This window comes from Macrobrachium rosenbergii, chromosome 15 (assembly GCF_040412425.1).
Source record: "Macrobrachium rosenbergii isolate ZJJX-2024 chromosome 15, ASM4041242v1, whole genome shotgun sequence".
NCBI lineage: Eukaryota > Metazoa > Arthropoda > Malacostraca > Decapoda > Palaemonidae > Macrobrachium > Macrobrachium rosenbergii.
In genome coordinates this window covers 36,767,621-36,785,120 of record NC_089755.1, presented here as the reverse complement: position 1 = coordinate 36,785,120, position 17,500 = coordinate 36,767,621, and the positions used below count along the sequence as shown (strand labels likewise).

At 34.4% G+C, this 17,500-nt stretch overlaps 1 protein-coding gene and 1 long non-coding RNA gene across 2 annotated transcripts in view; one reads left to right on the top strand and one right to left on the bottom strand.

The window, feature by feature from the left end:
* LOC136846557 (uncharacterized) overlaps window positions 1-17,500 on the top strand; it is a 329,941-nt gene that overhangs the window by 95,914 nt on the left and 216,527 nt on the right. The gene's annotated exons all lie outside the window — the stretch shown is intronic.
* Window positions 1-17,500, bottom strand: part of LOC136846556 (uncharacterized) — a 171,975-nt gene that overhangs the window by 37,116 nt on the left and 117,359 nt on the right. The window contains 1 exon segment of the mRNA XM_067117415.1: window positions 340-637. Coding sequence (XP_066973516.1) covers window positions 340-637 — 298 coding nt within the window.

Sequence of the window (17,500 nt, the reverse complement as noted above, 5' to 3'; positions counted from 1 at the left end):
GCAATGCATTCTTAACTTCCTGTCTTAAACCCTAATACTCCAATAGGAAATATGAAAAGGAATTTCTTTTTTGTTATTTATTTAATTTTACAAGAAAGGAAACTGCGCTCATTTATCCATTCAGACACCTCAAGGCAATTTTCCTTATGTATTTCCTTCGGAGAAAATTAGGTTCACAAACATAGACCGTATCCAAGAAATTAAAGAAAACGGGATGTCAAGAATTCCTGGAGCCAAATATAAACGATGGAAGCAAAAAGCTCTAGTAAACACTGACCCATATTACCACACAGCTTCATCAGAATGGTCATCAGACTATTTTTTGGAAGTGTCACCTACCTGACTTTCCGACTCCATGACCACCTAGTACCAGAAGTCTAATAACCGGCGGGCTGCCATGGGGCCCGCTTTCGGGTGCTCTTCCGGTCTTTGAAGGATTGGCAATGGCTTTTCCTCCTCCTCCTCCTTGTCCTCCTCCATTTCCCCCACCTCCTACCTCTCCTCCACTACCTCCTCCTCCAATCCCAGTGAGGACCTTGGCGCGGTAGGACAGCGTTCCTCCGTCAGCAGGGGAACCTCCTTCGCTGATGACGCTAACTCCAGTCTGAGTGTTCATGCTAGTCGGGTGGACGTCATCCTGTAAGGAGAAAATGGGCCTTTAGAGTCTCATAGTTGGGCGGTTTAAGGTCACGGTGGCTTTATGCCAGCAAACGATCCTGCATTAGGGCTGACCGTCAGTGTTTAATGTTAAAGAGTGTAAGAGACTTCTTGACTCATCCAACTACTGTAACTTCTACGTAAAATATTGGATTAATTCTCAATATTTTCTTGTATCAATTCTAGTTCTCGAATCAGTTGTTGAATCATTTCTAGTATAAAATGCACAGGTACTAAGAAACTAGAATATTCTAATAAGTGATGTTATTCTGTTAAAGATTAATGGCATTTTCAGTGCATATTCCAACCCTCTTCAATACATTTCACAAGGCTAATTGTCTCAATAAATGTGTTGCAAAAAAGGAACAAAATCACGATAAGACAAAATTAAACTCGTAACTATATTGACATTAAGTAAAGTATGCAATTCGCATAAACGAAATTTAGATCAACAGTAGAAGACTAGAAAGATCCTTTTTGAAAATAAATTTTATATTGAAAAATATTTGTGAAACCCACCCTCTCAATCTATATATATATATCTCTCTCTCTCTCTCTCTCTCTCTCTCTCTCTCTCTCTCTCTCTCTCTCTCTATATATATATATATATATATATATATATATATATATATATATATATATATATATATATATATATATATATATATATATATGTATATATATATATATATATATATATATATTATATATATATATATATATATATATATGTGTGTGTGTGTGTGTGTGTGTGTGTGTGTGTGTAGTTGTATTCTTCTCTCAGTCACGAAGATGAAGTATATCAATGTACTACCCACAATGACAACGAAGGAGAAACCAAAAAAGGAAAAAGGAAACAGAATTCTAAATTTATCCCAACAGTTTCTTCGCCTTCCATCAGGCCTCTTCCGGGAAGAGTCCTGATGGTAGGCGAAGAAACTGTTGGGACAAATTTAGAACTCCTATTTCCTTTTTCCTTTTTTGGAAAGAAGTACTTATGGAAAAATATGAGAAAACGTTTATGTGAGGATTAGCGAAAAAACAATGTCTGCGTGAGGATCAGTTACTGAAAGAGAATGAAAAGTTACAGAGGAAATTTATCAAAAGTAGGTGCTGCGAAATAAAGCTGACTTGCAGATTTATTTGTACTCGGATATCCAAGCAGAGTCTACCTCATAACTTTCCATCTAGGCGTAATTTTGCCATCTGTAGAGCCTTGAAGGATGGCGAGTACTTGAAGGTAAAACAAACGTCATGCAGATTTGCCCTGTGTTAATAAGTCGATATTTCAGGTCGCGAAGTAAGTAAACGTATTTTTTTCTTAGCCAAGGGTGTTGCCAAATAGTTGATGTATAATTCATTCATTGTCTTTTTATCATAATTATGTATACTGCCCTTTTTCTTAGTTATGTATTTCATACTAGCATTACGCGTCTAATTATAGATTATTTCACTGATAAGAGAAAAGTGGGTTAGGCCTATATATTACGGCTTTGGTGTGTATGGGGAGGGAAGGGGGTGGTAAGATGCAACCGTTTTCTCCTGAATCCTTTCAAGTTCGGCGGGAGAATATTCGAGCTCGTTCTTACCAAAACATGGATTTATTATTATTATCTTTTTAAAACCATAAGGGTTATATTTCGATGTACAAAACGGCACATAAACAAACAGTGAATAGACTTATTCAGGACAAACAAAACCATATCTCCTGGCAGTGACGTATAATGGGCGGGGCCAGCCAGGATAGAGATTTAACGTGAGGGGCGCGGGGTGGGGAACGTTCTGTCATTTTATTCTGCGAGGCGTCGACGTTACGTTCGTTTCGGATACGAATGATAAAATGAACACAAATAAAATACTGGAATTAGTATTTCAGATGACCTGACGTTTACTAGCGCTTAATGAAAGCCACTATAATGAAACAGTTCGTGATTAAGCGAGGAAAGGAAAAAGGCATGATATTATTGAACTAGAACCACCCAGTCAGTTTTTTTTATTACATACAAGCGTTTATGGCTTATCATTATGTGACTCGAGTCAGTGGTCTTTTTTTTTATTATTTCAGGAAACTCAATATCTATAATGTTTTTAATCCTATGTAGGTGTTGGGAATAGTAATTAGTGAGAGGAGCTGTGTTTTTATCTGCGTTTGTTCGTAATTTTGTTTGTTAATCGCGATGGCTTAAAAGCGTATTTGTGATATTGCCTGGAAATTTCCAATATAGTGCCTGTTTTGATAATAAGAATTTACAGATCATAATAAAATCCTATTATAAATAGCTTTTTTTTTATTTTGCCCACGTTAATTTTTAGAGAATTTATAGACGTATATTAGTCATTCTGTGGCTATATTTTGGCATAATACTTTATATATACACATACTAAAGATATCATGCGGCTCTCTCTCTCTCTCTCTCTCTCTCTCTCTCTCTCTCTCTCTGAACTTCCTTCATACTAAATTCCTTTAATTATTGCTATATATTATAACATAATTTCCTCACGAAAACCTCTCTTATTACCTTTTTCGATTTAGTGTTGTTTAGCCTACTACTTCGTCCTAAGTAGATGTGTGTTTTTTCCCTATTAAAAGCTTTGTTGCCTAGACAGTCTGTCATATTATACCGCCCCTGAAATGAGGAAACAAGAAAGAAAATGATAAAAGAAGATAGAAATAGAATAGAATGAAAGACGAATTCTTATTAGTTTCCAGATTTGAACAGCATAAGCATTTTTTTGTTAATAAAAATTGTAATACATTTTTTGTTATCATTACAAAAACAACAACAGGATTAATATAATCATAATGCCAATTCATTTTGTTTTTCTTCTCATCTTAGTTCCTAGTTGGGGTTGCTGCTTTAATGGTTCCCTTTTTTTTTTCTATTTCGGAATTCCTTCAAATTCCTCACCAAATATACGATTCGAAAATGCTAATCGTTCACTCGCTTGCTTAGTTTGTTGTGTCTCATTGTGACCTATTCCTCATTCTATGACATTTCTGTCCATTTAAATGGGATGAGGTTGCTACCCTTTATGCCAGTGGCTCCTTCTCAGATGTTCACGAGTGCTATTTTTGCGGTCACCCACCCAAGTACTTATCAGACCAAAAATGTGATTTCAGTGAATACTCCTTTGTTGAAAATTTTAAAAAATGGGAGATATTGTTTCATTTATATCATGAAAAGGTCATCGAAGTCGAGATAATTACAGAACTCGGGTAGTTACAAAATGAGTAAACACTTCTGATTAATTAACATTTAGGTGCATCTGGCTTTTAATTTTTACCGTTTCATTTGATAATATTTTTTTCCATGAATAGAATGTTTATTCCATGGAATAAAATACTCATTCCATATGATTTTTTTTTTTCAGAACATATTACCATGGAGAATTATTTTTCAACAATGCAAAAGGAGTTTTCTTTTTTTATTATTTATTCCTGTCCTTTACAACGGTCATTGGCCTTTTCCAAGAGGTCTTTGACCTTTCTTGACCCCTTTCCTTCGCCCTGTCGTGTGAGAGAGGAGGAGGGAGGGGGATTGTTGAAACCTGTTATCATGGAAAGATGCTTCTTCACTCTCCCCTGACTTGCTATAAACTTTTGTTGTCTGTTTGACAAATTACTTAAGGTGACAGTAGCCCCCCAACCCGTATCTCTCTCTCTCTCTCTCTCTCTCTCTCTCTCTCTCTCTCTCTCTCTCTCTCTCTCTCTCTCTCTCTTTGCAGATGAAGAGTTAGAGGAATTTATTTCTGGTGATAGAAATTAATTTCTCGCTATGATGTGGTTCGGATTCCACACAAGCTGTAGGTCCCGTTGCTAAGTAAACCAGTTGGTTCTTAGCCACGTAAAATAAGTCTATCCTTCGGGCCAGCCCTAGAGAGCTGTTAATCAGCTCAGTGGTCTGGTAAAACCAAGGCATACTTAACTTTTTTTTTCTCTCTCTTGCAAAAGTAAATTCAGTGAAAATATTTACGAATCAAGAAGAAATCACCATTACTTTGAATGGCTTCATACGAGTAGGACAACTAAAGGAAAATTTTTATTTTTTTTTGTGGTAAAACATATGAAAAATAGTAAAGAAAATTTTATTTCATTAACATTCCTCTCGCTTTTATAATTCCCAAATCCAAGTTGATATACGAAAACCCTTAACTTAATCTGGCAAGTTTACGAAGCAATGTCCAAATATTTATTAGTACCGATAGAGCTCATTGCAGTCCATCCATTCATGAATAGAGATTAAATTATTTCTAGTGTCCAATTGTTTGTGAGTATGAAAAACTTATTAACAATATCGAAGACCCATTTGCAATATCCACACATATTTAAAATTATTGACGAATAATTTTGAAATATTTCATCATTTACGAAAACGGATAAAATAATTTATCAGGTCCAGTTACTTAGGACTGTGTAAAAATAACGCGTCACATCCCATCAATTATGAATATGGATAAAGTTAGCGGTAATGTCACTTATACCGTGGATAACGTATTTACGCGGAAGGATAAGATGATTAAGAATTTGTTAATACATATGAATAGGCATAGAATTATTTAAGACAAATCCTTTAAGACTAATTATAGAATTATAAGAAGAATCCCATCATCTGAGAATATGGATAAAACCGTCCACACTCTCCCAAGTATTTTTGAGTACTGCCGAAATAGAGTCCCACCATGGTCTAGGCTCCCACCCCTCTACCTGCGAGATATCTCTCACCAGGGACAGGTAATTTGCGTCACTAGAATGGCATTCCATGGGGGAGAGAGAGAGAGAGAGAGAGAGAGAGAGAGAGAGAGAGAGAGAGAGAGAGATAGTTCCCAGAATTCCTTGTAATTCGATGAGGGTTAAATTTTGAATGATATTAAGTCTCACAACAATTCATGGAAAAATGGTCAACACTCACCTCCCAGCCACCCACCCACCCACCCACCCTGTCTCAGTGGGTTCATATATATCAGAACTTTGGCAACAACAGAGAGAGAGAGAGAGAGAGAGAGAGAGAGAGAGAGAGAGAGAACCAGTGTCAACGGAAATAATAACAAGTTCAATATGAGTATCTATATAACAGTATTAAATGTAATAGCAGTTGAAAAGTGAGCAGAGAGAGAGAGAGAGAGAGAGAGAGAGAGAAAATCATTTTTGACAGAAATAAGAACTAGTTCAGTATGAGCATCTATGTAACCTTATTAAATGTAATAAGCAAGTTTAAAAGTGAGTATGGAGAGAGAGAGAGAGAGGGAGAGAGAGAGAGAGAGAGAGAGAGAGAGAGAGAGAGAGAGAGGAATAACATTAACAATATGACAATGACACATAGTTGCGACAATCAGAACAATTTCAATACAAATATCTGGATAACAATATTAAATGTAATTGGAATTTAAAACTGAGCACAAATGTTTATATTTCAGATGGATCTTTAGATCTCCCAAAGCAGAGCAGTTATGAAAATAAACAAGAAATAGTAACAGAGCAACAAATATAAAAAAAAAATAAAAAGAGAAAAGATCAACAAAATTCAGTACTTATAAGAGAAAACTTGAGAATTTTTCATAAAACTCTTTTGGAAAAATGCCATTCTCAGCATTTTTCAGAAATCAGTTGCTCCTCCAATGATATGATGTCAGTATCTCTTTCTTTTTTTTTGTTTTTTAGTTTCTCCTTTTAGCTTTTTTACTTTTCTTGTACCATAAGATTGTTGGATCTTTACATAAATAAAATAATTTTATATTTTCTCTTCCTTCCCTGTCTTGCGTTCTCTTTATTGGCATCATTCAATCGTTCTCTCTCTTACATATATTATGTATACGAGTATATATATATATATATATATATATATATATATATATATATATATATATATATATATATATATATATATATTCATACACACACAATAATAATATATATATATATATATATATATATATATATATATATATATATATATATATATATATATATACATATATGTATATATATATATTAAACGGTTACTTCACTTCCCGTTGTTTACTCATACCCTTCAAAAATAAATTAAAAATCCGTCACGTGAGGAGAAGCCATGTGTCACGTGTTGCCAAAAAAAAAAAAAGTACAGCATTTTCAATTAGGTTTTTCTTCTCGACTTCCACGTAGCTGTTTTTTGTTGTTACTCTGATGAAACATGATTATTTACTTTTTCTCTCCCCCCCCTTTTTTAGCTTTTTTCCGTGAGCAGCATTTTAGAAAAGATATTGATGGGTAAGTCAGTATTTTTATTTACAGCCGGTGCACCTACTGGCGACGCAGTTTAAAAGTTCTTAGGTGACTAATCATTTGCCGTTAAGCAGTTTGATGACTGACAACCCCTGGGTATTGTGGGCGTGTCTGGGATTTCAAGAGATCCGAGTTTTATTTCCGTTTATGAAGAACGTCTAGTATTTAGTTTTTTAAGGGTGCGGCATTTTCAACGCCTTCATTGTGATGTGACAATTTATCGTGTAATTCTCCTAATGTCGGCTCTTTTTGTGCGGGTCCGTGACCTCTTTTGATGGATTATGAAGTGCCTCTAGCTATCTGTGTTACCTGGTGGGGGGCATCAGGTGAGGGGGAGGTTGATCAACAGGTGACCTCCACTGGTGTTACCTAACAGGGAGGGTTACACGTTGGGGGAAAGGGGGGGCCTCATTAACAGGTAGCCAAGGGTGGTACCTGGTGGGCGCAGCAGGTGAGGATGACCGACTGGTAGCTAAAACAATTATATATGTGTTACCTGGTGGGGTCTACAGTATGGGGGATAGGGGCCTCATTAACAGGTAGCCACTGGTGGTACCTGGTGGGAGCAGCAGGTGAGGATGACCGACTGGTGGCTAAAATAGTTATACATGTGTTACCAGGTGGGGTCTACAGGATGGGGGATAGGGGCACCATTAACAGGTAGCCACTGGTGTTACCTGGTGGGTGCAGCAGGTGAGGATGACCGACTGGTAGCTAAAACACTTATACATGTGTTACCTGGTAGGGCTTACAGGTTAGGGAAAGGGGGCCTCGTTAACAGGTAAACACTGGGTGTATATGGTGGCACAGCAGGTGACGATGACCGACTGGTAGCTAAAAAATATTGTACCTGTGTTACCTGGTGGGGTTCTGCAGGTCTCGGGAAGGGAGGAAGGTGCCGATGCTGATTAACAGGTAGCTACTGGTGTTACCTAGAGGTGACTTCAGTTGGGAATGACTGACTACTATAATATAAGAATTATTCCTGAGTTACCTGGTGGGGTCTACTGGTGTTACCCGGAGGTGGCTGCTGGTAAGGATGAGCTACTATAGTAGCTACAAGAATTATATCTGTGTAACCTGGTGGGGGCTACAGGTTGGAGAAAGGGGGCCCTCATCAACAGGCAGCCACTGGTGTCACCTGGAGGTGGCTGCAGGTGAGGGTGGCCGACTGGTAGTTAAAAGAATTATACCTGTTACCTGGTGGGGGCTACAGGTTGGAGGAAGGGGGCCCTCATCAACAAATAGACACTGGTGCTACCTGGTGGGCAAAGCAGGTGAGGATGACCGACTAATACCTAAAACAAGTATACCTGTGTTACCTGGTGAGAGTCAACAGGGACTGCTGGGGTAGGGATGGGGTGTGGGTGGTGTGACTCGTAGTACCTGGTGGGGGCTTCGGGTTAGGATAGCCGACAGGTAGCAGCGACTGATGTCTCCCACCCGAAAGATTTTTTGTTTATTTTAAATGATTCTTTGTGCTGTATTGAACATAAAAAAGTATCGACCCTTTTATTTGCTTGTTTTCGTCCTTTTGCTGTTTTTCGTTGCTCTGGTCTCGTTGGTCCCTTTTGCCCTTTCTTTGAGTTATGTTTATATTTGATCCTTTTTTGTTGTGTTTATTCCCTTCGTTGTCTTTGAGTGTCATTGTTCCGACGGTTTTTATTCTAGTGCTGTTTCGTTTCATTGTATTATTTTGTTCTTATTTGTTTCATAAGTTTTTGTTCTGTTGCCCTGTCGGTTTTTATCATTTGTTCCACTCGTCTTTATTCTGTTCTTCCGCCGGTTTTTATTATTTCTTACGTTGGTTTTCGTCTTACTGCCTTATCGATTTTTATTCAAGTGTTCGTGTTTCTGTTATATTTCTTCCGTTGGTTTTATTCTATTTCTTCCTTCTGTTTTTATTGTATTGTTCCTTTTTTATTCTATTTGTTCTGTTGGTTTTTTAAGATCTATTATTCCGTCGGTTGTTATTCTATTGTTTCAGTCATTCTTTCTGGTTTTATTCTATTGTTCTGTCGGGTTTGTATTCCGTTATTTTTTCGGGTTTTATTCTTTTTGTTCCGTCAGGTTTTGATTCCATTATTCTTCCGGATTTTATTCTGTTGTTTTGTTGAGTATTTACTCCATTGTTCATCCGGATTTTATTCTGTTGTTCTGTGGAGTTTTTACTCATTACTCTTTCGGATTTTATTCTGTTGTTTATCAGGTTTTTATTCCGATATTCTTTTTGTTGTTATTCTTTTGTTCTATCGGGTTTTTAGTCCATTATTCTTTCCGGTTTTATTCTGTTGTTCTTTCGGGTTTTTATTCCATTATTCTGTCGGATTTTATTTTGTTGTTTTGTCGGGTTTTTATTCAGTTGTTTCGACGGGTTTTCGTTCTATTATGTCGGTTTTTAATTAATTCATTGTTTTTATTCTCTTTTCTACCATGAAATACTTATTGCAAGTAGCTATGGGCTATAATAGAATGCAGTTATTTTAGATTATCCAATAATTAGCTAATGTTAAATTCTAGGTTTTATCGCCTTACAAGTTATTAACAATTGCGTTGAAGTAATTAGTATAAATTTTCTGTTTTTATATCTTGCTCTTTGATCCCAAACTTCTGATTTTTTCTCTCAAAAATTTTAACAATACTTTTCGAGGGGCAAATTTTTAAGAAAGTTTGAGGCCTAAAGACCGGCAGAATGCTTAATTATTCTAATAAATCATAATTAAGAATAAAATGATAGAATTGATAGTTATGTCACAAAGTCTCGTTGATTTTATAAAAAAAAATATTATTATTATTATTATTATTATTATTATTATTATTATTATTATTATTATTGCTGTTGTAGCTTATATTAATATTTCTGTCATGTTTATCAAAATTCTCAGTACTACTGTCGTTATTAATTCAGAATACACATACCCACAGAATAATAATAATAATAATAATAATAATAATAATAATAATAATAATAATAATAATAATAATAATAATAATAATGTACATTTTAACTTCTTGGCAAAGCGAAATGAAGGCTGAACGCTCATAACAAAGAAACATGAAACATCAAAAGTAAAAACATCTCATTGTCTGCAAGTATGTTAACAAAGAAACAATGCTCATGATGGAAATAAAAGAATAAATATATATATATTTATATATATATATATATATATGTCTGTGTGTGTGTATGTATATATATATATATATATATATATATATATATATATATATATATATATATATATATATACAACTTGGGAAATGTTACTTTATTTGCCTAGATTATATCACCATAAAATATATAAATATATAAAATATATTTTGTTTATAAGATTCCTCTGTTGTTAATTTTCCCGTAAGAGTGAAGCCAATAACAAAAATGTTTTGACGAGCTCGCATTTCGAAGGGGCAGTCTGTCGAGTTATCAAATAAGGGCCAAACAAACCTCCTCTACAGAATAACACGTATTTAGTGACAGCCTCTAATCGAGCTGGTCTGGTTCGCCTGGGCGGAATATCCGTGACGTCAGAGTGACGTGGCGACCCCTCATTGGCGGGATCACGACGCCACGTCACTCCCCACCGTGACGCGGTGTCGACGTCACGGTCGTTAAGCGAGGCGGCGATATGTGAAACGTCCTGACGACCGGCGTCGTCGTCGATTTGTCACTTAGGGCCTGAGGCCTTTGTCGGGGGTGGATTATTTTATAGTGATGCTGCTTCGACGGGAGGCGTAGTGGTGATCTCCGTCTTATTAAAGAGTAAGGTGCCATTTGACATATGAAGTTGACCTGGTTACTTGTGCAAGAGGAAAAAGTTAGGTGGAAGGCTGGAGAGTCACCTTGTTACAATGGTTTAGATTTCTGTTGTACGGCTGAAGTGCACATGTACATTTAATATATATATATATATATATATATATATATATATATATATATATATATATATATATATATTATATATATATATACATATATATATATATATATATACATATATATTTACATATATATATGTGTGTGTGTGTAACTGGTAAAAGGTGACCAGTAGATTCCATATATACGTACATACATACATACATATATATGTGTTATGTGCCTATATATATAATAATATATATATATATATATATATACATACAATTTATATATAATATATATATGTATGTATGTATGTATGTGTGTATGTGTAAAATCTACTGGACACTTTTTACCAGTTACATATGTAACTGTAATAGCCACAATGCCCTCTTAATTTCTCGAATTCTTCGCCCTTCTTTGGATACGCTTGTCACCACAAAGCCTTAGATCCAAATGCAAGAAATTTGAAACTGTTATGATGTCCGGTAGCAGGAAACAAACCCGCGTCCCATAATCATTTTTCACCATAGCGTTTTTCCCTTATACAGGTTTGGTACCAGAAAAGTAGACGGACCTCCCAATTCTCAACAAATCTCAAAAGATGAAGTTGCAGACCCGCGACCTTTCCTTGATCGTAGATGATACTGGCACCTAGGCGTGGAACAAACCACGGACCTTACAAACACGATTATCAAGTGTGTATGTGTGTGTGTGTTTGTGCGTGTTTGTGTACAGTAGCAGACAATTATCGTATTCTCTATTCTATCTCCTTACAACGCCATCTTGACCCATATTCCCTACTAGAACTGGTGATGCCTTCGGCTCGTATTATTATTCTCTATCTCCTTCCTCTACTTTTCCTGGAAATCTCTTCAAAGAGTGAGCAGAAAAGACCAAATAAGTAGGCGTTATGACGTTCTGAGAAAAAACGGTTGAATATGAATTTTTGAAATACGATTTTTATGGTTATTAATGGCACCTGACAGAAACCCTTTTATACATTCGTGTATGTATACAGATACATACATATATATGTGTATATTTGTGGTTATATAAATATATGGAATTACTCTAAATTTCAACGAATTATAATGGAAATGTAGAGATATCAAAAGGAGTCATGAGGCTTAGAACCTACGCCAGACTTTATGAGGTGTGTGTGCGCACGCGCATGTGAGCAATATGCATATGTATATATTTTATATATATATATATATATATATATATATATATATATATATATATATATATATATATATATATATATATATATAATATGTAGAGTCAGGGTTACAATTACTTTGGGGGTCAGGGGGTGACGAAGCCCCAGACCAGAGTTAGGACACGGCGTCCAAGGTTAGGTTAGGTAAAGGTGAGTCTGGGTAAATTATATTCCCTCCGAAATGCCCGCTAGCAAAAATACCTTACTAGTCCTACACACTTCATAAACTCTGAGGTAGATTCTATACATCATGACTCGTAGACTACTCTATTATTTTTTACATTTCTACGTTTACGTTTTAATTCGCTGAAAATTAGAGTAATTCCATATGAATATTTAAGTGTTTTTGAATAATATTCATCAGCGTCATCACGGAATTCAGAAAATAACTACCCTTTAGACCATAATAAGAATAATAATAATATTCATTATCATCATCATCATCATCATCATCGTATATAGTTCAGAGGGCAATTTTATTCATGAACTGCTTGGAGGGTATCCGTAATTCATATACTGGAAACAGAACAAAACCTCTAATTACTCACAAAAGCAACTTTTGATGAATTCAGAAAACCATAGAAAAAAATTGGAAACTAAAAGAAATGGTTGATTATTATTTTTAGGAAATGACATAAGGGTTTTAATTACGCCTATGATTAAAGGGGGTTGATTATTATTACCAAAAAGTCATTAGCATTTAAAAATAATTTTTCGGAATGACTAAATCCACTTGAAAATAAATCTGTTGCATCAAAGGTTCGCAATCAAGCAGTCATTGAAAGCATGGTTTCGTAATTAGACATAATGAGGTATATATATATATATATATATATATATATATATATATATATATATATATATATATATATATATATATATATATATATATATATATATATTATATATATATATATATATATATATATATATATATATATATATATATATATATATATATATACAGTATTATATATAACATATATGTATGATGTGTGTATATATATACAGTATATATATGTATACATATATATATATATATATATATATATATATAATATATTATGAATATATATGTATATATATATACATATATATAAAAATAAAATCTCATTAATTAAGATCTAACAGCACTATAATTATTTTGAGTCCTTATAGAAAAGAAAAGGGTTAAGTCATTTCAAGATTTTTTTCATTTGTTTCTCAGTTTTCTTTGGTTTACATTTCTAAAGAAGCCAGCGAGAAGAGTACTAGCAAGGAATGGATTGTGATAATTGATTATTTTGTCTGTTGCTACTCTTTCTCCAGGCTTTACTCCGTGAAAGGTAAACCTTTTAGAGCTGTCCTGGGTCAAAGATTACTCACAATATCATATATAGTAGTATATATATATACTATATAATAATATATATATATATATATATATATATATATATATATATATATATATATACTAATAGATATTATTATGTGTATACATATATATATATATATGTATATATATATATATATATATATATATATATATTATATATATATATACATACACACATATATACACACACACATAAATACGAATGGCCAAGGGGCAGGTATGCTCGAATACAGACATCGGACAGGCAGGCAGACAGGAATACCCATGAATGGTTTTTGATTACATATTTATTCCCAACGCTTCCTAACCCATGATTACACCATCAGGGGTTCTAAGATTAAAATAAAAAAATAAAACAAAAACAGTAAAAATCACAGGAAAGATGCAGAAAGGCAAAGTCAGAATTTAAAAATGTCAAAATCGACTGAAAAGGGAAATCGTGCACAAAGGACTCTGAGGAGAAGACAGAACGCTGAGAAATAAATTAAAGCTAATAGAACACAAAGAAAACACGCACAAAATATTGTTTAAAAAATTTAAAAACACTAAAATGCTAGAATCGCAATAAAATGAAAGTAGAAATATTTAAGGTTATGGAACCAACCTGTCTGTATGGCAGAAATAGAGAAAATGAGGTCTATGAAATAAAAAAAAAATACTACTGTATTATGACAGGTACAAAGGAACAGCCGAAGACCGGGTCTTCAATCTCGGAACAAGTTGATTTATCATTAAAAACTCGAGTTTTGGCACAGAGATCGTCCAGTTATGCAGAAATTATTTACATACACACACACACACACACACACACACATATATATATATATATATATATATACCTCTATATATATATATATACTGTATATATATAACTGAATCACAGTATGGAACGTGATAAATATATAAATAAAGACAATGCCATGAAAGAGAAATATAACTGACAGATGGTATTGTTTTTTACTATATATATATATATATATATATATATATATATATATATATATATATATATATATATATATATATATATATTAAAACGATTGTATCGTGTAAGAATCTAAACCTCTAACAAAACCTGAAGTCGGATGCTGCAAGGAAATTTGCACAAAATGGCAATTTCTTTGGGATGACGAAATCAGCTTATAAATATCCCATTGTATCTCTTGCGAAAAGTCCTCCACTTCTAACCGCATCAGTTGATCATGAGAGTTTGCAAAATAATTCTCTTCCTTTCATGAACAGTTGAGAAACTCCTTTCATACCACTGCTTCCACCCCGCCCCCCCTCCCAAAGCTGTTAAAAGGTCCGTTTTAGAATATCTAGTTCACGCTTTCATTGCACGTCAAAGGGACCCTTGGGTATTTCGCAGAGTCGCTCAACCAACCGTGAGGTCACCTCAGGGAATCGCCAAAAAGATGGCTGACCGTGAGGCAAATAAGGTCATTCATTCGAACTGGTTGCTCCTGTGGTGACTGCAGCTTGCTTCTTGCGCTTCGTTTCAAGATGTCAGGTCTTAGCCTTTTCTCGTTCTCGTCTGTGTGACGATATCTAAAATGAATATCCTCGCTTCGGCCAGTCTGTTTTTGTAAGGGAATGCCCCGCTCTGTTGCTGAAGTAGGTTACTTTAATACTTTATCCCCCACGGTTTAAATCCCGCTTTTAAAAAGGGTTGAAGATAACTTTGAAAAAAGTTCAGGAAAAAACGGTGTCGATTAGATATGGTTTTAGAAAATAAAAAGATATTCATAAAGCTTCATTGTAGTAGCGATTACCTATCGAAATAATGTCCTTGTCTGACAAAGCAAGAAATAAGAACAGTGTCCTCCAACTCCTTTCCCCCTCCCCAGCACACACACACTATGTCCCCCATCCCTCGATTACCTCCTGAGATTCACCATCTCCACTGCCAGTAAGCTCTTACGCCAAAAACGTAAATGCCACCTTTTATGGCGTTATTCTAAGAGAAAAGAGGATTTGCGCTTCTTCCTCCCCGAAAGCACAACAAAAGAACCCAAGTGACACAAAAGCAGCCATTCCAGGGGGTGGGGGAGGAGTCGTTGTAAACCCGTTTACCTCTTCCAGGAGGGGCCGCTGTATACCCGTTTCATCAGAATGAGATTCATGACATAAATAAGGAGAGAAAGAGAAAAGGCCCTCCAGTATCAATACTGATATGGATGACAACCGGTCACAGCCAATCATGCTCCACTCCGTGGGGATTCTGGCCTTCCAGGGAATATTTTGGGAAGGGGAAATCAGGAAAGAAAGATTCTGGAAGAGGACACTGTGCGAGTGGTAGCAATTCTTTCGCTGTTGGTGAAGGTTAGGGAAATAATTGTGATGTCAGCAAGGACCCAATTCTTTGGGTATTGTGCTTTTTTATTCTTGCTTTTAGCCTCTTCTTTGGCCATCTTTCTATTTCATCGTTGCTTTTGGTCTACAGGGATATCTTTGCGTGTATGCAACTGTTATTGTTTTTTCCCCTTTGAATTTTAATTGGATTTTGCAGAGGGCCTTGACATGATGTAAACATGTTTCTTTTTTTGGCTGTATTTTGCCTTCTACGATTTCTGGACCAGATTTCAGGATTTTTTCATTTTTGTTGTATTGTCTTGAACCCTTCTAATTTTGCTGTATTCTCTTCATTCCATCTTTATTTATATCTATATTATTGTTTTTGATTTAGATTTAAATGCTCAGATATAGCGTATCCCTAACGTGAACTCCAGATTATTCATTGGGTAAATTTCTCTTCTCAGATAATCCTGTATACATATCTCTTATTTTCTCTGGGTTATCAAATTATTTTCAGTGTAATATTTGTGAGTCACAATTGTACATTCTCCCCGGACTTTCGAGTTCTTCGTTGGACGAGTCGGTAGAGTTTTCGGCTAACACTCTGCTAGACCCGAGTTCGAGTCTCCGGCCGGCCAATGAAGAATTAGAGGAATTTATTTCTGGTGATAGAAATTCATTTCTCGGTATAATGTGGCTCGGATTCCACAATAAACTGTAGGTCTCGTTGCTAGGTAACCAATTGGTTCTTAACCACGTAAAATAAGTCTAATCCTTCGGGCCAGCCCTAGGAGAGCTGTTAATCAGCTCAGTGGTCTGGTTAAACTAAGGTATACTTAAACTTTTTTCCCCGGATTTTCGAACTATTTCTGACTTATACATATGTTTGTGCAAAAAAAATGCAATTTATTTTTTATACATATCTCCCTAAGCATGAAGTCAATTCTTGTTTAAATATATATACACATATATATACACAAATAAGACAAATGATGCTGCAAGAAGTACAGAGAAACAAACTGAAGAAATATAAAAATAAGTTTACAAAAGAAAACTCATGTAAATGACAGATGGGAATTACACACACACATATATATATATATATATATATATATATATATATATATATATGTATTATATGTATATTTATTTATATGTATGTAACTGTATATAAACAAAAATCTAAGTTAGTGAAAAAATCGAATCATTCCATTATCATTTTCAATTATGTTCTCTTATTTCAAAATTAGAACCATTCAATTACACACACACACTCCCACATATATATACATATGTGTGTGTGTACTATATATATATATATATAGCATATATATATATATATATATATATATATATATATATATATAAATTATATGTATATATAAAAATATATATATATATAAAGATATATATATATATATATATATATATATATATATATATATATTTATATATAAACTGTATATATATAAATAAAAAGTAAGTTAATGAAAAAATGACTCATTCCAATTATCATTCCAATTACGTTCTCTTATTCCAAAATTAGAGCCGTTCCAATTACATTCTCCCATTTAAAGATAGCGAATCCTCCTAATCACATTCCCCACTTTAAATGAAAATCAAAACACTAATTACATTACCGCGTCTAAAACAATCGAACCACTCCAATTACACACTCTTATTTAATCAAACATAGCAACCATGCCAATTACATTTGCATATTTAAACGAAACGCAAACCACTCGTGTTATATGTCCCTAAATTAAAACACAACTCGAAAAATTTATTTCCCTCTAAAACTTTAGCGTAAATTCTCCGATATCTTTGCAG